The sequence below is a fragment of the Lepidothrix coronata genome, unplaced genomic scaffold, assembly GCF_001604755.1.
Source record: "Lepidothrix coronata isolate B3197 unplaced genomic scaffold, Lepidothrix_coronata-1.0 Scaffold349, whole genome shotgun sequence".
NCBI classification, from domain to species: Eukaryota; Metazoa; Chordata; class Aves; order Passeriformes; family Pipridae; genus Lepidothrix; species Lepidothrix coronata.
In genome coordinates this window covers 260,101-281,785 of record NW_016690529.1, presented here as the reverse complement: position 1 = coordinate 281,785, position 21,685 = coordinate 260,101, and the positions used below count along the sequence as shown (strand labels likewise).

At 57.1% G+C, this 21,685-nt stretch overlaps 1 protein-coding gene across 5 annotated transcripts in view; it reads left to right on the top strand.

Moving 5' to 3' along the window:
- The window catches only part of GATAD2B (GATA zinc finger domain containing 2B), a 22,194-nt gene extending 515 nt beyond the window's left edge, over positions 1 to 21,679 (top strand). Inside the window, exons 1-11 of one of the 5 annotated variants that reach the window (XM_017838624.1) lie at positions 6,430 to 6,543; positions 13,142 to 13,474; positions 15,181 to 15,310; positions 15,477 to 15,608; positions 15,791 to 15,922; positions 16,942 to 17,112; positions 17,336 to 17,651; positions 18,044 to 18,246; positions 18,618 to 18,728; positions 18,938 to 19,055; positions 19,332 to 21,679. In XM_017838624.1, coding sequence (XP_017694113.1) covers positions 13,143 to 13,474; positions 15,181 to 15,310; positions 15,477 to 15,608; positions 15,791 to 15,922; positions 16,942 to 17,112; positions 17,336 to 17,651; positions 18,044 to 18,246; positions 18,618 to 18,728; positions 18,938 to 19,055; positions 19,332 to 19,465 — 1,779 coding nt within the window. In that variant the 5' untranslated portion in view covers positions 6,430 to 6,543; position 13,142 and the 3' untranslated portion in view covers positions 19,466 to 21,679. Of the gene's footprint in view, positions 1 to 6,429; positions 6,544 to 10,394; positions 10,542 to 12,255; positions 12,358 to 13,141; positions 13,475 to 15,180; positions 15,311 to 15,476; positions 15,609 to 15,790; positions 15,923 to 16,941; positions 17,113 to 17,335; positions 17,652 to 18,043; positions 18,247 to 18,617; positions 18,729 to 18,937; positions 19,056 to 19,331 lie in introns of those variants that run through there. The other 4 variants (XM_017838627.1, XM_017838625.1, XM_017838628.1 and 1 more) reach the window with 4 other exon arrangements.
- The last annotated feature ends 6 nt before the right edge of the window (positions 21,680 to 21,685 follow it).

Sequence of the window (21,685 nt, the reverse complement as noted above, 5' to 3'; positions counted from 1 at the left end):
GGATTTTGGGGGGGCAAAGCCCGAGGGGTTTGGGGAGGGGTTTTGGGGGGCAAAGCTCAGGTTTTGGGGGTACAGAACAGGGCGGTTTGGGGGGCTGAGCTTAAATTGGGAGGGGGGCAAAGCCCGAGGGATTTGGAGGGGAAGAATGGAAGTCGGGGGGGGCAGAACTCGGATTTTGGGGGGCAGAGCCTGAGAGATTTGGGGAGGTTTCTGGGGGGATTGTGGCTCAGATTTGGGGGTACAGAATAAAGGGGTCTGGGGGGACCAAAGCTCAGACTCGGGGGGGGGTGGCATTGGATTTTGGGGAGCAGAGCCAGAGATATTTCTGGAGGTTTTGAGGGGGGGCAAAGCCCGAGGGATTTGAGAGGGCAGAAAAGGGGGGGGGGTTGGCAGGGAAGGCAGAGCTCAGATTTTTGGGGGGCAGAGCCTGAAAATTTTGGGGAGGTTTAGTGGGGGCAGAGCTGAGAGTTTTGAGGGGACAAAGCCCAAGAGGTTTGGGGGGGCACATCAAGGGGTTTGGGGGGACAGAGCTGAGGGATTGAGGGGGGCAAAACTCAGGGATTTGGAGGGTCAGAGCTCAGATTTTGGGGGTCAGAGCTTAGATTTTGGGGGTCAGAGTTCAGATTTTGGGGGGTCAGAGCTCACATTTGGAGGGGGCGTCCCCGAGGATTTGGGGGCCCGGGTGGGAGCGCCGGGGATCCCCCGGGAAAACGGGGGGTGTCCCCCCATCCCTGGATCCAGGGATCCCCTGGATCGACCCCTCGCGCGGGGAGGACGCGGAACGAGCCCCCCCTTTGTTCCCTTCCATCCGGGAGGGTTTTGGGGGGCGATTCCCGATCCCTTCCGTGATTCCCGGTCCCTCCCGCGGCGTTTCCCGGTCCCCATCCAGGATTTCCTCCCCGCGGGCTTCTCCCTCTTTTCCTGCCCCCCGGCCCCCAAACCCTCCTTCCCGGTGCCTTTTCCCACCTCAAACCCGGTAGGAAAACTTTCCCATTGCCGGGATAACACGGAGCAGGAGATTCCACCCCCTTCCCTGGGGCCCTTTCTGGTTTTTGGGGGGGGGCACAGCCCCCTCCCCACCGGGATTTGGGAAGCGAGGCAGCACAATTCCCCTTCCCAGCAGGAAATCCCATAGGATTTCTCCTCCCCAGGGATGAGGATTTCGGATTCCTCCTCCCCAGGGAAAAATCCATTCCCAGATTCCCCAAATCGGGTGCTTTTCCATCCCCTCGGAGCCTGGAAAAGGGATCTGTGATGGCGGGGAGGGGGGGTATTGCCGGGAAAAGGGGAGGAGGAGGAGACGGGAATGTGGGAGTGGGGAGGAAGATCCATTGGCTTTTCCGCGGCCGTTGTGATCTGGTTTTTTTTGATATCTTGGATTTTCTGGAGCCTCCTTGGCCGCTGCCGGTCGGGAGGAGGAGGAGGAGGAGGAAGGAGGAGCAGGGATCGGGAATGGGATCGGGAACAAGCTCCTCCCGGCAGGAGTGTGGGAGGATTCGCTCCCGGGGTGGGGGCTGGGCCAGGATGGCACAGACGGCCCTGGATTTGTGGGAATGTGGGGGTTTTTAGGGATTGGGGGAGCCTGGAGGGTTTGGGGGGTGCAGGGAGAGCCCCCCCTCTGCTCCGGGACACGCCGGCACATCCCGGGATTTGGGGCATCCATGGCGCTCTGGGAGCCCTGGGGGAGAAATGGACCTGGTGTATCTGTAGGGATCCCCCCCCATCCATAGGGATCCTTCCCATCCATAGGGGTTTCTCCCTTCCTTAGGGACACCCCCATCCATAGGGATCTTCTATATCCATATGGATCCCCCCCATATCCATAAGGATCTCTCTCCTCCATAGGGATCCCTTATCCCTGTGGGTCCCCCATTCCTTTGTGCTGGAATTCCTTGTGCCATTGGAGTCTCTTGGATCCACCCCAGGGATCCATGACAGTGCCAGTGCCATGCTCCTGATCCTTTGGGATTCTGAGATCCCAGTGCCCCCTTTTCCTGGCTCCTTTCCTGCTCCACGTCCCAGGAATTTGGGCGGGCAAAGATCCAAATCCAGGTGTTTTGGGTATTCCATGTACATCCATGGAGTCCCATCCCTCATCCACCAGTTCTGCTGGATGATGTTGGAGTGGGAATTTTGGGGCTGAATTCTGGGATTGTCCCATTTTGGAGTCCCTATGGAATGTTGGAGGATCCCAATGGAATGTCGGGGGATCCCACACCGGTTCCTTGGGATGGGAGCAGTTGGATTTGGGTGCTTTTTCCAGGCCTGGGGATGTTTTCCAAAAAAACATAGGCTTTGTTCTCATGGAATCTCAGAGAATGGATGTGTAAATCCTGGATTTTTGGGATTGGACCGAGCCAATCCCATGTGTACCCTCGGGAAGGAGACGCTACCCAAATCCAACTGAAATTCCCCAAGCTCTGCCTAAAATCCCTCCAAATCCACCTAAAATTCCTTTGAATCCATCTGAAGTTCCCCAAATCAACCTAAAATTCCCCGAACTCCATGTAAAATTCCCCCAAATCCACCCAAAATTCTGGGATTTGTTCATGTTAAGTTGTTGGCTGAGGGCAGGGTTGGGAATTTGGGCTGCTCCCGGTTTGCTCCCAGTTTGCTCCCAGTTCAGACCCGCCCTTAACTCGGGAGCTGCTGCTCCTGTATCCACAGGAAACCTCCTGCTGCCTCACCACCTTTGCTGCCATTCCAGGGGTGATGCTCCGTCGGAATTTCATCTAAACCAGGGAATTCTGAGGGAAAGGAGCTCAACCGGAGTGATACGAAATTCCAGAGAATTCCCCAATGGCTCCATGGCCTTTCTTGAGCAGCTCAAAAGCTGGTGCATTTTCCCCTTGTCCTTGATCCCTGATTCCAGTTAAATCTTGAAGACCTGAAAAATTCCAAGGCTGCTCCAACAGGGGCGTTCCCAGGGCTTATTGTTCGTTCCCGGCAAGAATTCCCACAAACCAGTGGCACTTCGGAATCCGCATCCAGAGTCTCTGCCCTGGGTTTGGAATGGCAGTCCTGGGGGCTGGAATTAGAGGGAATTTGGCCTGATTTTCCAAGGAATGGCCTCAGTGGGATGTCGGATCCCAAAATCCCAAGTGCCACTTGCTGGTTTTTCCTGGAAGTGCTGGAAACAGCTGGAATGGGAAGCGGGAGCGGCTGGATGGGGATAACGAGGGTGGGAATGGCACCCAAATTCCAAAGGGATCAGGCAAAATATGGGTTTTGGAGGGGTTGATCCCAGCTGGCATTGGAATAATCCATGGAAAATGGGATTGTGCCATTCCAGGGAGTCCTTCCCAGCATTGGGTTTGTTGGAGAGGCCTCATTCCCACTTCTCCTTGGGATCAATTCCCAAGGATTGGAAAATATAGGGAAAATCCATCCCTTTCCCTGTAGAATTGTCCTCCGGTGTTCCCAAACCTTTTCCCAAGCACTTGGTGGGAAAAGTATTGGGATGGAGCTGATCGGCCGCCATTGGATGAGGAGGAGGAAGGTCCAAAAAATCCAGAAATTTGATCCAGGAATCCTCCATTTTGGAGGAAGACTGTTCCTGAGGGATCATGCTGGGGGGAGACGGAGATCCAGGGACCCTTTGGATTTGGGGTTGTGCCTCATCCAAGGGATTTGGGGATGAGCTCAGCCGGGTCCTGGGGGTCTCCTGGTCCTAAAACTTGCCCAAAATTTCATCCCAATAAATTCACTCAGGGCCATCTCATCCCACTTTTCCGAGTGGCCACCTCTTCCCTGGGAAAGCGGGAATGTCGGTCAGCCCAGAGACCCTCTGGAGACCCTTCCCACCCCCTCCCTGGTGTGTTAGATCCCAAAATCCCTGTAAATGAGGAGAAAACAGGGCCAGTCCAGCCAATCAGCCTTGGAGCTGAGGGTTTTCTTCCTGGGATCACCTGTGGATCATGGATTGGGGTCGGGAATCGCAGCCGGATCAAAGGAATTCTTGGCAGACGCTCCCTCAAAGGCCTTTTGAGCTTGGAAACAGGAGCATCCAGGGGATGGATCCGTAGGGAAAACCCCTCCAAAATTCCACAAAATGATGTTTTCCCGCTTCCTTCCCCCCTCCTGGCCCTGAGGATCCGTGGGAAGGGCCGCAGCAGCGGGATGGGATGAGGATGGATGGGAGGAATCAGCTCTCTGAGTGTGCCAGGAATGTTTTCATCTCCTCCCAAACCTCTTCCTGGTGTAAAACAGGGATGGAAAGGCTGGAGGAGGGTGGGAAAACAACCTGGAATGGTCCTAAAAACCAGGGAATGGGATCTAAGGGAATATTTGGCCAGGACGGGATGAGGAGGTGGGAGAGGGAAGGGGAGGAGGGACATTCCCAGGATCCTCCTGGGATCTCATTGGTGTTTTCCCATGGGATGGATGTGGGGAGTGGGAACCAGTGAGGACCAGTGGGTTCCTGGTCTGTGGATGGGGCTGGAATCCTGGGAATGGGATGTTGGAGGCAGATGGTTCCTTCATTCCATAGGGAAGAGAAGTTTCCCGAAGCCAAACCTTCCCTTCAGCCCCACGCTCCTCATTTCTTCCCCCAAACCCACGAGATTTGGGAAGATTTTGGGAGATTCTCATCCCTGATCCTCTTCCAGACTCCCCGTGTTTAATCCCACCTTTCTCCTCTCTCTCCATGTTTTCCATGGACACAGCCTGGGAAGAATCATCCCAGGGCCCATCCCACCCCCTCCTCAGCGGAGAAATCCATGGAAATTAAAGCCAGTTGGTCCTTTCCCCCTTTGGAAACCAAAATGTTCCTTTTTATCCAGGAAAGGCGAACCAGAGGGTTCCGGCAGAGTGGAAATGCCACAGAATTCCCAGACTCTCTGCAGCCCAGGGGTGGAATAAAGCCATGGAAGTTCCAGGGTGTTGGGAATTAGGGGATTATTGGTGTATTTTGGGAGGATCTGACACTTCCCATCATTCCAAACCCTGTCCAACCTGGCCTTGGGCACTCCCAGGGATGGGGCAGCCCTGGATTCTCGGAATAATCCACGCCAGGGCCTCCCCACCCTCACGGGGAGAAATTCCTTCCCAATATCCCATGTAAACCTCCCATGTTTTAGTTGGAAAGACGGGTTCTCCATCTCTAGGATTCTCCATCTCTGGGTGTTTCCACCTCTGGAATTGGGCTGGAGCAGCTCAGTGGGAGGTTTGGGAGAGCCAAAATCCCACCGGATCTTTCCGGTGCCGGAGGGAAGGGGAGATTCCAAACCCACCGAATCTGTCCGGACCAAGAGGTTCTTGGCCACATCCCTCGACATCTTCTCTGGGATCCCTTGGCATCTTTCCTGGGATCCCTGGTGTCGTTCCCAAGGTTTTGGGATCTTTGCCAGGACCCCTCGGCCTCTTCTCCGGCATCTTTCTCCACATTCCTTGGCATCTTCCTCAGCATCTTCTCTGGAATCTTTGCCCTCATCCCTCAGGATCTTCACCAGGGATGTGGAATCTTCTTTGGCATCTCCCCCCCCATCCCTGGGCATCTTCTCTGGCATCTTTGCCCGGATCCTTTGGCACCTTCCCCAAGGTTTTGGCATTTTCCTTGGCACCTTCCTTGGCTTTTTATCCAGCATCTTCCTCAGCATCCCTTGGCATCTCCTCTGGCATCTTCTCTGGCAATCCCTTGGCATCTCCACTGGAGTTCTGGCATCTTCCTTGGCATCTTTGTCACATTCCTGGGCATCTTCTCTGGCATCTTTGCCCGGATCCTTCAGCATTTTCACCTGGATCCCTCGGCCTCTTCCTTGACATCCCTCGGGATCTTCCCCCACATCCCTCGCTTTATTCCTTGGCACATTCCTTGACATCCCTCAGCCTCTGCTCCGGCATATTCGCTGTCATCCCTTCCTGCATTCCCTGCAATCCCAGGGCACATTCCCAGGAATCCCTGTCCATCCTCTCCCTGCCCTCACTGCTCTGGCCCGGGTGCTGCCGAGGCCGCTCCTCTTCCACCCCCAAACCTCAGGAACAGGGGGTTTTTAGGGAATGGGGTGGGGGTGGCTCCCAGTGACTCTGGTGGCTCCTCCTCGGGCTGGAAGGAGTTAAAATTCCATGGGAGGGAAGGAGCTTCCATGAATGAAGACAAAGTTTGGCGGGGGGCCAGGGGTGGGGGCGGGGAACCAGAGCACCCAAAAACCGGGAATATCCCCCCAATTCCCCCCTCCCCGAACCCGGCTCCAGTTCCGCGGCCGGAGGTGCCAAAAACCGGATCCGACCGGATCGGATTTTTTTTTCCTTTTTTTTTTATTCCCTTTTTTTTCCCCTTCTCTTTTTCCCTTTCCCGCGAGGGCTGATGGGAAGCAGTCCGTCAGCATCCCCCTTTTCTTTTGTTTAATATCTCCAACGGCGCATGATTGGCAGGGAAGGGCCCGCTCGGAGCCGCTCCGGCTCCGGCTCCGGCCACGCTCCGCAGGGGGATGGATCCCTCTCCTTCCCGACCCCTGGCTCCTCCTGCCCCTTCCCGCTGCTCTCCCCCCGCTCCCAGCCTTAATTTTCCTGCCAACTGGAGCCAGCAGCGGGAATCTTGGACCTGTGAGTATCCCCAAGCCCATCCCGGGGTTATCGGGAATGTTGGGAATGGGAGACACACAAAAGGCTCCTCACGGATGGGCTTTCCCGCTGGTTTTGCTGGCTGGGAATGTTTTAAGGGGATGTTTTAAGGGGATGTTTTAAGGTTGGATTTGCTGCCGGAGTCGTGGTTCCCTTTCCCCGCTTCCAGCCCCCCCCCCTTTTCCCACCTCATCCCTGCTCCCAACCATCGCTATTCCGGAGTGATCAGATCCCGCCCTGACTGCAGGAATGGGGGAAAAGACAGGGAATGAGGATGCTTGGGATGGGTTTTCTGGCGGGTTGGTGTCCCATTATTGGGATCATGGATGGGATGGGGGGGGTCAATGGCTCTGAGGTCGGATCCGGAGCGGCTGCACAAAGGCGGCTCCGCAGTCGAGGAAATCGGGAAGGGTTATATAAGGAAGCCTGGGAAGTTTGCGTCATCCCGGATGGGGAGGGGGCCCAGGGGCCAGAGCCGGGCGCTCCCTCCCCTCCCCCCCCGCCATTCCCATCGTTTTCCATCACTTTTTATTCTCCTGGAGCATTTTCTGGCTGTTTTGCCCCCAAAATTTGGCCAATTCCCAGGAATTTTTAGCTGGTTTTTAGGTCTTCCCCCCCCCCCCATTTGAGGGCTTTTGGAATTCCCACATCCCAAAAATGCCGGGATGGGGTGAGGGGTGAGGCCTCTGGAGCCGGACATGGAGCCAGGATTCCCTGCTCCCAATAAATGGAGCTGGGTAAAAACCCCAAATTTGGGAGGGAAGAGGGAAAGAAGCACTTTTTGGGAAGGGAGAATTTTCCTCCTTTCCCACTTTTCCTGCTTCCCATCGTTAGGTTTGGACTTGACCTGGAGCTGCAGAATCCAGGGACTGGGCCAGCAGTGGTATCTGGAATCTGAGGGATCCAAGGCATCCAGGATCTGAGAGATTCAGGATCTGGGAATTCTGGCATCTTGGAATCTGAAGGGTGGAAAATCCAGGATCTGGGAGTTCCAGGGTCTGGAAAATCCAGGATCTGGGAGTTCTGGTGTCTTGGAATCTGAAGGGTGGAAAATCCAGGATCTGGGAGATCTGGAATCCAGGGGATCCAGGGCCTGGGATATCGGGAGTCGGAAATCCAGGCTCTGGAGATCCAGGATGTGGGAGATCCGAGGTCTGGGCCCAGAGTGTCGGAGCAGGGCCAGGTGTTCCCCCCATTGGGATCCAGGAATGGGAAGAGCAGAGCCCCTGGAGCCATTTGCTCCAGAGGAATTCCCGTTCTGCCACATCCCAGCCAGCCTTCCATGCATCTTCCCAAATCCTTTCCCTTATTCCCTCATTCTCTTCCCCTCATGCATCTGCAGGACCAGGAGCAGCTGCTCCCCCCGGATCCCAGGATGGCTCCATCCCGCTCCGAGGCCGTTTCTAAGGGCTTTTCAGGGATTTTCCCTTTGTTTGTGTTGTTTTAAATCCTGGAGCTCCTGGAGAAGAACCTCTGGGATCCACCCTCAGACTCCCTCACCTGCCTCAGAATTCCTGCCCAGAGCCGGAACCAGGTGTTTCTCCAGGTTTCTGGACCCCACCTGGAGCTGTGGGATCCGGAGCAGTTTTCTTTCCGTCCTGGAGTTTTCCTCCCTTCCCTTCCCTTCCCTTCCCTTCCCGTTGGATTCCTGCGGATCTGGCTCCGGCCGCGGAGCCGTTAAATCCTAATTACCTTTTTAGGTTGTTATCCTTTTCCTGCCGTTCCTTGGGAATGCTCGCCCTGGGAATCAGCCATTTTGTGCTCCGTGTCGGAACGCGCTTCCTGGTGCCGGGATGTGCCGATCCCGCATGGAATCGGGAGCAGCTCCTGGGCAGCTCTGGGCTCCGCATTCCAGCCGGACAGCTCCGGATGAGGAGCCAACTCCACAGATTTCCCACGGGATCAGAGCAGTTTTCTGTGGGATTTGGGGGGTTTTGGGGCAGCAGGAATGTGCCCAGGGGAGTTGGATGAGTTGGATCCCATCCCTGATCCTGGGAAAATGGGGCTTTAAATGGCTTTCTATCCCATAAATATCAGGATTTTTTAACATCTGAATGGGGCCATTGAGCAACTCCTGGATCCAAATCCCTGGATTTGGAGGGACAGGGGTGATGATTCAACCTCTTGGAACACTTTGGATCCAACCTGGATGTGCCAGGGGGGCATCAGGTCCCACTCAACATCCCAGATAACGTGGAATGTTGGATTTGGATGTTGATTCCTGACCTGCCAGGTCTCTCCTGGGATTGATTCGGGAATTCCAGCCCCAAATAGTTGGGAATTGGAGGGTATATCCATGTTGCCTCCTGGGTTTATTCCCACTGAGAATTCCGGGCAGGAGCAGGGACCAGGACTTGGGTGGTGAATGAGAGACTCCCGGGATATGCTGGGATGGTGTTCCTGGTGCTCAGGAAGGAATCCTTGGAGCTGAATTCCCAATGCTCCACCCTCCCAGTGTCCCTTCTTCCTCGTGCTGGATCAGAGATCCGGGAGAAGGAGCTGGAATGTTGTTGGGCAGTCAGGATCCCTGTGCTTGGGAAGAGCAGGAATTTCCCTTCCAAGGGAATATCCAAGGGCTCGGGATGCTCCAGGAAGCTGCTGCAGGTGTATTTTCCTGGGAATACTGGAATTCTGGGCTGGTTTATTTGTGATTTCCCACTCTTGCTCCCTTGGAGCAAGATCTTGGGATCCACCTTGGCTCTTCCAGGGCTGCTGGAATTCCCAGTGCTGCTGGAGCAGAGTCAGGAAAACAGGGAGACCTGGAGTCACTGGGACCACATGGATCCCTCGTGGTGGATCAGGGGTCATCCTAGGTGGATCAGGGATCATTCCTGGTGGGTCAGGGATCATCCCAGGGGTGGATCAGGGATTACAGCTCCTCCATTGGCTCCGGAGGGTCCGAGGCCAGGAATAGGGGCTGGAAGACCAATGTGGAGATTGACTCAATGGAAAAGCCTCTGGGAAGGGACTGGAGCCTTGTGGGGCTTCCCTGGAAAAACTCCATCTGGAATTAACTCCTGGTGCTGCCAACTTTCGGTTCTGGATCCCATTGGATAAACCCCAGGATATTCTCCATCCTGGTCGCATCTCTCCCTGGATATTCTCCCTTTTCCACTGGAATATCCCTGGTTTTGACCCAACTCGTCCCGGCCTTTCCAATCCTCCTGTTGGCATTTTTTTGGTTGGATGTTTTCCCTGTGGGAGCCGGATCTAATATCCATGGAAAACGGGGAGCTGCTTTGTTTGTCTGGGAATGCCAAACCTGTCCTGCCAGGCGAGAGAAGCGCCCAGAGCCAATGGAACGCGTCAGGGAGCGCATGGAGCAGGAGCCACAATCCCCCGGAAAACTGGGAATTGCCACTGGGACGACGTTGTCCGGCAGACTGGGATTCCTGGAAAGCATTCCAAGGTCAACCCTTGCTGCTCATCCCACCCTGGCAGCCTCTGGAATCTCGGCTCTACTCCGGCCCCAGGATCCTGTTTCCAGGACAGTGTTCCTGGGACAATCCCAGTTGGAGGCGCCGCATGGATTTGGCTCCTGTTTTCCCTGGGTTTTGCCACCATTTGGGAATTCCGTTCCAGGGATGATGGTTGTTTAAAGTGGAGTGGAGGGAGAGGCAGCTCCTGTTCCCTGGGATGTGCTGATTCCCGGGAGCAGGGCCGGAGGCAGCGGGGCCGGATGAGCCGGTTTGGGATGTGCCGGGACCGGAGTGGGGCCTGAACTTCCCACTGTCCCGGCTCCAGAGCTGCTGGATCCCTGGGATTGGAATAACTCCTGCTCCTCGCTGCTGAGTATTGGATGGAATTGAGGGCTTTCCTGTGGCTTTCCCACTGGAAATTCCTGGTGGATCCTCCCCTGCCCCCTCCAGCCGAGGGGCCTCGTTTGATCTGGAATCCAAAGCCTCATTGACTTTTTATTGGATCTGGCTGAGCCTGGAAAACCTCTGGAGCAGATTAAACACCGGTGGGCCCCGTTCCTGGTAACGGCACCTTGGATTTGTTTGGAAAACCGGAGGGAAGGGCCTTGGGAATCCTTGGAGCCCTCAGTTTATATCCCTGTGAGTGGGAGCTGCATCCATGGGCTGCTCCGGCCTTCCCCCTCTTCCCTCTGGCTCAGGGATTTCAGTGCTCCTGGAATCCCTGGGGCTTGTTCCCAGTTTTTCCCTCTGCATCCCAAAATGGTGTTTCTGTAACTTTCCAAAGCTGGAATGTCACTAGGATACTGGGATGCTGGAGAGGGATGTGGGAATGCTAGGCAGCATGGGGATCCTCAGGAATGTGGGGATGCTCAGGGATTTGGGAATGCTGGGGGCTGTGGGATCCTCAGGAGTGCAGGGGGATGTGGGAATGCTGAATTCTGGGATATTTGGGAACATGGGGATGCTCAGGAATGCTGGGGGATGCGGGAATGCTCAGGGATTTGGGAATGCTGGGGATGTGGCACCTCCCTGGCACTGGAGCCCCCATTTGTGGTGGGACCGGGGGAACTCTGGAATTCCCGCAGGAAGAGGAGGCAGCAGGATCCCTCCATCCATGGGGAAGATGGGCAGGAGGTTGGATCTGCTTCCACATCTCCCTGCTGGGTCTGGAGATCCACTCCTGGATCCACTCTGGGATCTGCTCCTGGATCCACACTGGGATCCGCTTCTGGATCCATTCCTTGTTCTCCACTCTTGGATCCACTCTGGGATCCCCATCTCGATCCACTCCTGGATCCATTCCTAGATCCACTCTGGGATCCCCTTCTGGATCCATTCCTTAATCTCCACTCTGGGATCCACTCTGGGATCTCCACTTGGATCCGCTCCTGGATCCATCCTAGGATCCACTTCTGGATCTCCCTGCTGGGTCCTGGCCGTGCTCAGGTGTCTGCGGGGAGCTCCCCATGTTATTCCCAGCAGGAATCCCGTGGGATGCCGTTCCCATGAGGCCCTTTCGAACCTCTCCTGACTCCTCCTGCTCCTCCATGACTCCAGAGAGCGCGTTCCCGGCCAAGCTCCGGGATGCTGGCGCGTTCCCAGCGGAGCAGCCTCAGCGCCGGGCGCGGCTCCGGGCGCTCCCGGCTGTCTGGGCCATCCCAGCTCCCGCTTCCCCCCGGGGTCATTCCTGTGGGACAGGGGGAGGGGCGGCTCCGAGGCCTGTTCGGACCTGCCGGGCTAAATTTGGGAGCAGGAGACGTGCGGGAGCCGGGATGGGCAGGTGGGAAGAGCCCCAGGTGTTCTCCCGGAGGCTCCTTCCGGCTTTTACTCGGGATTTGGGATTTCCATTGGTTTTCCCACCCCCATGTTCCAAGAGTGAGGTGTCTCTGTGCCTCTGGAAGCTGAGCCTGTGTCCCAGCCCTGTGTCATTCCAGGGATTTACACCTGAGCCACGGCCTTTTCCTAGCAGAACTTTGGCTCGGGGAAGGTTTATCCTGGGAATGACCCGAGGTGGGTGTGGAGCAGCTCCAGGGGCCGAGATCCAGCCGCTCAGGACATGGACACTTCACATTCCCTGCAGAGCCAGTGAAGCTCCCGGCGTTCCCGAACCAACCACGTGGAATTCCCACCCATTCCCGAGGTGTTTGTCTCGGTCCCTGGCTCTGCTCCGCAGGGAAAGGCCTCACCCGGCTGGTTCCTTATCAGCCTGGGAGTGGGATTGGGCTGGAATGGGCTCCGGGGCTGGGATGGGGTTGGGATGAGCTCCGGGGTTGGGATGGGGCCGGAATTGGCTCTGGGGTTGGGATGGGCTCCGTGGCTCCTGCCTGTTTTCCACAGGGCATTCCTGCACCTGGAGCCGGAGTGGGAACACGGAGAGGTAGGTGGATGGGATGGACCTGCTTGCACCTCCGTCCTCCTGGAAAACCTCGTGGTGGGGGATTTCCCGAATCCAGAGGCTTCCATGGGATTCATTCCGGCTCCCCTTCCTTGCCAAGTTGCATCTATGGGGTTTGAATCCTGAGGGATTGTGCCGCCGTTCTCTGGGATCTGGGGAACTCCTGCTCTTCAGGATCCTTCCAGGATCCTTCCTGACTTGTTTGGCATTGAGAGGTCCCAGGGAGGTTGAAGCTCCATGAGGAGATTTGAGCCCCATGAGGAAGTTGGAGCTCCATGGGGAGTTTGGTGCTCCCTGAGGAGATTTGAGCTCCATAAAGAGGTCAGAGTTCTGTGAGATTGGAGCTCCCTGAGGAGGTTGGAGCTCCTGAGGAGGTTGGAGCTCCGTGGGGTTGGAGCTCTGTGAGGAGGTTGGAGCTCTGTGAGGTTGGAGCTCCATGAGGAGATTGGAGCTCCGTGAGGAGGCCGGAGCTCTCCAAGGAAGTCAGAGCTCTCCAAGGCTGGAGTTGGGCTCAGAGTGAACCCTGGGGGGGTTCACTGGGATCCACCACATCCAGGACACTGCCGGTGTCCCTGTCCCTCCTCTTTCCCCCATCCCTGACCACGTCCCTGTCCCTCTCCTGTCCCTTTTCCCTGCCTGTGTCCCTGTCTTGGTCCCTGACGTGTCTTTGTCCCTGTCCCTGTCCCATTCCCTGTCCCTGCCCGTGTCCTTGTGCCATTCCCCATCCCACTCCGCTCCCGGCTGACGGTGCTGTGTCCATGTCCAGGATGGAGCGGATGACGGAGGACGCGCTGCGGCTGAACCTGCTCAAGCGGGGCCTGGAGACGGGGCCGGAGGAGCGCGAGGACGTCCTGGCCAAGCGGCTGAAGATGGAGGGCCACGAGGCCATGGAGCGGCTCAAGATGCTCGCCCTGCTCAAGAGGAAGGACCTGGCGGGGCTGGAGGTGCCCCACGAGCTCCCAGGAAAGCCCGACGGGATCAAGGGCTACGAGGAGAAGCTCAACGGGAGCCTGAGGCCCCACGGGGACGGGAGGGGCTCAACCCGGCCCGGCAAGGAGAACATCAACGACGAGCCCGTGGACATGAGCGCCAGGAGGAGGTGGGTGTGGGAATGCTGGGATGGGAGTGGGAATGCCGGGATGGGAGCAGCCAGGAGGAGGTCGGTGCGGGGATGCTGGGATGAGAGAGGTGAAAGAAACCTGGTCAGGGATTAAATGGGATTTGGGGGGTCTGGTAGATCCGATTCCAGTGGATAAAGGGGCTCCAAGAGCTGGAGAGGGACGTGGGAATGGTGGGATAAGAGGCAAATGGGTTCATGTGGACAGTTTGGTTAAGTGGGATGTCGGAAAGCAGTTGGGAATGTGGGAATTGGGAATTCTTTCTTGTGTAGGGGGTGGCACAGGTTATCCAGGGGATTTGTGGGTTCTTCATCCCTGGAAGTGTCCAAGGCCAGGTTGGACAGGACTTGGAGCAGCCCGGTCTATGGAAGGTGTCCCTGGTCCGAGTGCGGAGTCCATGGGCTGCGTCCCTGGAATTCCATGGATGTTGTGCGAGATGAAGGGAATCCAGTTGGGCACCAGCACCAGACACTTGGATCAGGGGTCAGCCCTGGAAGGAGGTGGGAATATCCCACTCTAAGTTCGGAAATCATTGTGAAGTTTCATGGGGGGTGTCTCATTTCCCTGGATTTTCCCTGGAAATGTGCTCCACATCTTCCCACCTCCCTCGCCGTAGCTCCTGTTCCAGTGGTTCCCTTGGAATTCTGCTCTTTCCTGGACAAAGGAAATCCGGTGATTCCTTGTGGATTTTCCTGTTGGATTTGGACTTTGGCTTTGTGTTACTCCCTCAATGGAATGTAAATAATCCAACCTGGATTTATCCGGATGCTCCTGCAAAATCATCCCTGCCAGCTGTGGGGAAAATCCTGGACCAGGATCCGCTGCTGGATCTCTCTTGTTTGAAACTCCTGGGATGCAGTTTGGATTGCTTGGATGGGCTCCTGCTGGATCCATCTCCATGGGATGCTCTGGACCTTCTCTGCTGGAGAAGGGGCAGCTCCAGTGCTTTGGAATATCCACAGAAACAGCTGGAATGTTTGGGTGACGAAGATATGGAATGTTTGGGCCCCCTCTGAGCATCTTCAGAGCAACTAAATCTGGGATCGGGCTCCATGTTTCCTCCTGGGTGTTTGGAGCTGAGAGTTTGGGATGTGGTATTCCATGATTTCCTCACTCCAAGGACCTTCCAGGGAGCTGGGGCACGACAATCCCGGCTGCTTCCATGGCTCCACACTGGATTATTCCACAGTTTTCCAAGGCTCTCCAGCATGAAGACATGAAATCTGCATCTCCTTCCCGGGGATAATCCCTGGATCCCAACATTGGCTTTTAGTTCAGTCTTTCTTTTCCCAGCTGCTCCTTTTGTTTTCTGATTCCCTCACAGATCCATTGGATATTTACTCGGATTTTCCTTTAGGGACTGTGCTTTTCCAATAGATTTGACCTGGGATAGGCTTGGAATGATGGCATTACCGGGAGGGCTTGTCCCCTTCTCCCTACACCGTGGTGAGGATGAGCCATTCCAGGCTGGAACATCCCAGAGTCTGGATTAGAATCTGCATTATTCCCAATTCCCAGGTGGGATTTGCCCACCTGGAGCTTCCCCCTCTCCCCTGCCAGGGTGGTTTGGAGGGATTGGACTCCCTGGGGGGGTGGGGCCATGTTCCAGCCGGGATCTGTGTGGATTGAGGGGTGGTCCCGGTGCAGGATTCCTGCTTTCCCGGCTCATCCCGGTGTGTTCCTGCAGTGACCCGGAGCGGGGCCGCCTGACGCCATCTCCAGACATCATCGTGCTGTCGGACAACGAGGCCTCCAGCCCCCGCTCCAGCTCCCGCATGGAGGAGCGGCTCAAGGCCGCCAACCTGGAGATGTTCAAGGTGAGGGAGCCCGGAATTCCGGTGGCTTTGGGCCCTCCCAGCAACTTCCCGGCACAACCACCCGCTTCCTGCTCCCAAATCCTCCCAAATGATCCAAATTCCCACTCGGGTTGAGCTTCCTTCTGGTCTTTCCCTCACATTTTCCCGGTGTTCCTGGTTTTTCCAGGGGAAGAGCCTGGAGGAGCGGCAGCAGCTGATCAAGCAGCTCCGGGATGAGCTGCGGCTGGAGGAGGCCCGACTGGTGCTCCTGAAGAAGCTGCGACAGAGCCAACTCCAGAAGGAGAATGTGGTCCAAAAGGTGAGGCTTGGGATGGGAGGGATAACGGGAAGGACCACGCGTGGCACATCCCGTGGGAAATCCCCCAAATCTGCGGCCCCGGCACAGCTGGGAACACAAACCTGTGGTGCTCAGCATCACAACTCGTGGAATTCCGTCTCTCCGGGGGCTGATCCCGGCTCTCCCCCCCATTCCCGATCCAGACCCCTGTTGTCCAGAACGCTGCCTCCATTGTGCAGCCATCGCCGGCCCACGTGGGGCAGCAGGGCCTGTCCAAGATCCCGGCCCGGCCCGGAGCCCAGGGTGTGGAGCCACAGAACTTAAGGACACTGCAGGTGAGCGTTCCCCCTTTTCCCTGGAAAACACCCACTCTGCTGGATGCACACCCAGCTGAGATCCCTTCTCCAGGAGGCAGAGGAGTTCTGGCATTTCCCAATGCCAGGAGTTGGGGTTTGGGGTTGTGCTGGGTGGGAATTAGACCCCACGATCCTTGTGGATCCAGCTTGATATTCCATGATTCCTTAAATATCCAGTGTCCCTATTGGAATGGGGTGAGGACATTGCCTCTGCCTATAGCCTTCCTGCTTTTCCCAAAGGATTCACATTCTAGCCTTATTTTTGTGTTATTTAGTTTGCTGTTTAGGGAGTCCAAGGAGCATTTGCACAACAGGATTGTTGGGATTGTCCTGTGTCCGTCTCTTCCCACTAAGCCACCTGGCTCTGGAAAGTGGTTTCTCCACATATTCCTGCCCCTTTCCTTGACTCCAGAGCAATTCCAGCCTCTCCATGGAAAATTGTTGGCTCGAGCCGTTCTCCCTCCAGAAGGGCCACAGTCATTTAAAATGAAGGCAAATTTGAGGGAAAAGTGAAGGATTTTAAGCATTAGGAGTTAACTGGGATTCTGGGTAAGCGGGAATTCCCTGGATCACAGAATTAAAGCTCCAGGTTTGCCTCAAATCCTTTATTTTTATCCTATTTTATTTATTTCACTGACTCCAAGGAGTGTTTACCCAACTGGATTGTTGGGGTTGTCCTGTGTCCACCTCCCTCCAAAATGGCCACAATTATTTAAAATCAAGGATAATTTTGGAAAAAGAGAAGGATTTTGAATCTTAGGAATTATGGATAAGCGGGAATCCCCTGGATGAGAGAATTAAAGCTCCAGGTTTGCCTCAAATCCCTTATTTTATTTATTTTACTGAGCCCAGTGGAATCGTTGGGTTGTCTCGTGTCAATCCAAGAGTTGGACCCACCATCCCTGTGGGTGTGTCCCATGATTCCCAGTGAATCCCAGTGATCCCCAGTGATTCCCAGTGATCCCCAGTGACCCGTGGCTCTCTCCCTGATCTCCCAGGGGCACTCGGTGATCCGCTCGGCCGCCAGCTCGGCGCTGCCCCACATGTTGATGTCCCAGCGCGTCATTGCCCCCAACCCGGCGCAGCTCCAGGGGCAGCGGCTGCCGCAGAAACCCGGCCTGGTGCGGAGCAACACCCCCAGCATGACCCCCACCATCAACTACCAGCCGGTGCGTGGGATGGGCACCAGCAGGAGCTGGGCTGGGATGAGTTGGTGTGGGTTGGGATGGTTTGGAGAAAGCTGGGATGGTTTGGAGAGGGTTGGATTGGGTTGGGATGGTTTGGGATGGCTTGAGATGGTTTGGAGTGGTTGGACTGCTGTCTCTGCAGCGGTCCAGCCCCGTTATTCCGCTGTTCTCCCCTCTGATCCCACTGTTCTCCCTGTCCCCGCAGCAGTCCGGCTCGTCGGTGCCGTGCCAGCGCTCCTCGTCCTCTGCCATCTACATGAACCTCGCATCCCACCTCCCATCGGGCTCCGTGGCCCGCGTGTCGTCGCCGCTGCCGAGCCCCAGCGCTCTGTCCGACGCCGCCAATTCCCAGGCGGCCGCCAAGCTCGCGCTCCGGAAGCAGCTGGAAAAGACACTCCTGGAGATCCCGCCACCCAAGCCGCCGGCGCCGCTGCTGCACTTCCTGCCCAGCGCCGCCAACTCCGAGTTCATCTACATGGTGGGGCTGGAGGAGGTGGTGCAGAGCGTCATCGACAGCCAGGGTGTGTGTTCCCGCCGGATTTTCCTAAAAAAAGTGGGAGTCTAGGGTGGTGCGGGGTGAAATCGGGGGTTTTTAGCCCGGATTTGGGGGTTTCCTGGGGGCTCTCCTGTTGCTCTGACTACTTTGCCCGGTGGGGCTGGAGGAGGTGGTAACAGCCAAGGTGGGTGTTCCCAGGGAATTCCTGGGAAAACAGGGAATTTGGGAAGGGAAGGGTCAGGGCAGAGTCTGGGGTTTCAGTGTGAAATTTCAGGATTCTGGGATTGATTTGGAGGATTTCAGGCAAAACTTGTGGGATTTCAGGCCAAATCGTGTATGATACCAGGCTCTGTGTAGAGCCGTTGGTGTGCAGGCAGGGGGTTATCCCGGTATCCCATGATCCCTGTGCCATTCCAGGGAAGAGCTGCCCGGTGTCCCTGCGTGTGGAGCCCTTCGTGTGCGGGCAGTGCCGCACGGATTTCACGCCACACTGGAAGCAGGAGAAGGGCGGGCGCATCCTGTGCGAGCAGTGCCAGACGTCCAACCAGAAGAAGGCCCTGAAGGCCGAGCACACGAACCGCCTCAAGAACGCCTTCGTCAAGGCCCTGCAGCAGGAGCAGGTCAGGCCCGGGATGCACCGGAGCTGGGGGAGAACAGGGATCTGCAGTGGGAGCGCTGACACACCCGGCCCAGCCCATTCCAAAGCGCCCATCCCATCCCAAACCACTTGCCCATCCCATCCCGCTCATCCCATCCCATCTTGCTAGCCCCATCCTATCCCTTTCCAGTTTTCCCTTGGGAAGCCTCTTACCCACTCGCTGGCTTGTTTTCGGATGGGGAATCTGCTGCATTAATAATAATCCATCTGGGATAAATGGGATAAAACTCAATCTGAGATGGAATCCAGGTGCTGGGTGCGGGAGGTGTCTTGGAAAGGGGCAGGGTCCCATTCCGGGTGGGAATGTGACGGGCTGGGCATTCCCTGGCACAGGAGATCGAGCAGCGGCTCCAGCAGCAGGCGGCCCTGTCCCCCACGGCTGCTCCTGCCGTTCCCAGCGTTGGGAAACAGGACGGGATCCTGCGGCACCACACGCTCCGGCAGGTGGGAACGGCATGGGAATGGGGGGTGGGATGAGCAAGAGGGGATGGGGAGAGGGGAGGGCATAGGATGGGGTGGGATGGGATGGCATGGCATGGCATCATTGGGAGTGGACAGACTGGGATGATGGGGGTGCCCCACTGTCCCACTCCCCCATTCCGGGTGGTCCGGGAGCCCCCCAGTGTATCCATGTCCGTGTCCTGTCCCCCCAGGCCCCGCAGCCCCAGAGCAGCCTCCAGCGCGGAATTCCCACCTCCGCCCGCTCCATGCTCTCCAACTTCGCCCAGGCCCCGCAGCTTTCCGTGGCCGGGGGACTCCTCGGGATGCCAGGTACGGACCCTCCCAGGGACAGGGGTGGGATGGAATGGGATGAGTGGGATGGGATGGGATGGGATGGCACGATGGAAGGGGATGAGCAGGATGGGCTGAGCAGGATGGGATGGGATGGGCTGAGCAGGATGGGATCAGACAGGCCCTGCTGTGCCCCTTGGATTGCCGAGCCAGCTTTGGAAATTCCCACCGTGCTCCTGCCCCCCCGATCCCAAGGAGAGGGGGTGGGTTTTGGCACGCTCCGGCTCCAGGGTGCCGAGGGTCCGTGTCCCGCAGGGGTGAACATCGCCTACCTGAACGCCGGGATCGGCGGCCACAAAGCGTCGAGCCTGGCGGACCGGCAGCGGGAATACCTGCTGGATATGATCCCGCCCCGCTCCATATCCCAGGCCATCAGCGGACAGAAATAGCGCCCGCTGCCCCCACCCGCCTGCAGTGCCTGCACTGGGCCAACTGGGCCGGACTGGGCCAGACCGGGCCGGACTGGGGCCTCCGCTCCGGGGAAACGCGACGAGAAACCGGAAAAAATCCCACCTGGGAAAACAGACAGACAGACAAACCGACCCCACCCCCACTTCAGACAGCGCCCGCTCCTTCTCCCAGCCCCAACTCCCTTGGTTTTCCAGCAGGGATCGCTCCCTGGGCGTGAGGCTGGGGCGGCTCCGGCCGCTCGCCGCTGGTTTTGTATTGCCGACGCTTTTTCCTTGTGTTGTGGATTGTTTTTTTGCCCTTTTTTCCTTATCCCCCCCCCATTTTCCTTCGCTCCCTGAATGGTTAAAGCTTTTTTACCCCTTTTCCAGAAGAGACTTTGGCAGGGCACCTTCCCAGAATTCCAGGCCCCATGGAGGGGAATTTAAGGGCAGCCTGTGCTGATTCCGGGGGGAGTTGGGGTCCCAAACCCCCTTTGGCTCCGATCCCAGGGGTCCCAAACCCCCTTTGGCTCCAATCCCGGGAGTCCCAAACCCCCTCAGCTCCAATCCCAGGGTGTCACAGCACCCCCAGCTCCGATTCCAGGGTGTCACATCCCCCTTGGCTCCAACCCTGGGAGCCATAAATTCCTTTGGCTCCCATCCCAAGGGTCCCAGACCCCCTCAGCTCCAACCCCAGGGTGTCCCAACCCCCAGGGCTCCGCAGAAGGATCCACAAGACGCCGATCCCGACCCCTTTGGATCCAATCCCAGGGTGTTACAACCCCCTTGGCTCTGCAGGATCCAGGAGACGCCAATCCTGACCCCTTGGATCCCATCCCAGGGATCACAAACCCCCTGGGCTCCGCAGAAGGATCCAGGAGACGCTGATCCCGACCCCTCAGATCCCATCCCAGGGCACCACAATGCTGTTGGCTCCGCAGAAGGATCCAGGAGATGCTGATCCCGACCCCTCGGCTCCGATCCCGGGGATCACAAACCCCCTCGGCTCCAATCCCGGTGTGTCCCAACCCCCTGGGCTCCAGAAGGATCCAGGAGACGCCGATCCCAACCCCATGGATCCCATCCCGACCCTGGGGCTCCCTCATCCGGAGCCTGCTGGGTGTCCCTGGACGTCCCTGGGGCCGACGGACGGAGCTGGACCCGCCCCCGAGGTTCCCTCCCTGTGACACAAAGGGACCTCTTGAGGTGCCACCCCGTGGTGTCCCTGTCTCTGTCACCCTCTGGGGCAGGTGGTAAAGCCAAGCTGGGTGGCCTCAGGCCTGGTGAGTCCCTCTGTCCCCAATCCCATCTCCAGTCCCGTCCCAATCCCTGCATGTCCTGGAGCCACTTGCCCATGTCACCTGTGTCCCCTGGGAATGGTGGCAGGTGACACCAGCATCCCCTGTGTCACCTGGGGGGGTCCCTGAATGGCACCAGGGTCTCTGGGGTCCCCTGTGTCACTGGTGTCCCCTGGGGGTGGCACTGGGGCGTCTCTGGTGTCCCCAGGAGGTGTCAGGGACACCCCAAACCAAGGAATGAGCCGTGAGAAAACGCTCGATTTGCACTTAAACCTTCACGGGCCCTCCCCCTCACCTTCATCCTCCTCCTCACCTTCACCCTCCCCTTCACCTTCCTCCTCTTCTTCCTCCTCTTCCTTTTCCTCCTCCTCCTCCTCTTCCTCCTCCCCCTCCCCCCCCCATTCCCGACACTTTTCTTCCCAGCTTTTAGGTTCAATGAGATTTTTAAGGAATTCCCGTTTTTTCCCTGAATTTTTGACCCTTTCCTCAACATTCCCGACTCTCTCGTGCAATTCCCAAACTCTGCCCCCCTGAACTGGGGGCGGGGGGAGAGACCCCCAACCACCCCCTAAAGCAATTGGGGGGATCCCCAAGCAACCCCTGAGTTGGGGGAGGGGAGATCCCACCCCTAATTTAGAGAGAGGGGACCCCCCCACCCACTCCCTAAACGTGGGGGGACCCCACCCCACCCCTGCACTGGGGGTGACCCCTCTCTACCCCCCCTAAAATTCAAAGAGCACTTACTGCAGGGGGGGGGGGTCAGACCCCCCCCAAAAGAGGCAAAAGAACAGTGGGGGTTTTACAATTTTAATTATTTTTTTTTAATTTAGCGGGTTTTTATGTCAAATTTATAATTTTGGGGGTGCTTTCGTTGGTTCGACCTTTTTCAGCTGCCTCCACCCCCTTTCCACTCCCAAAACCC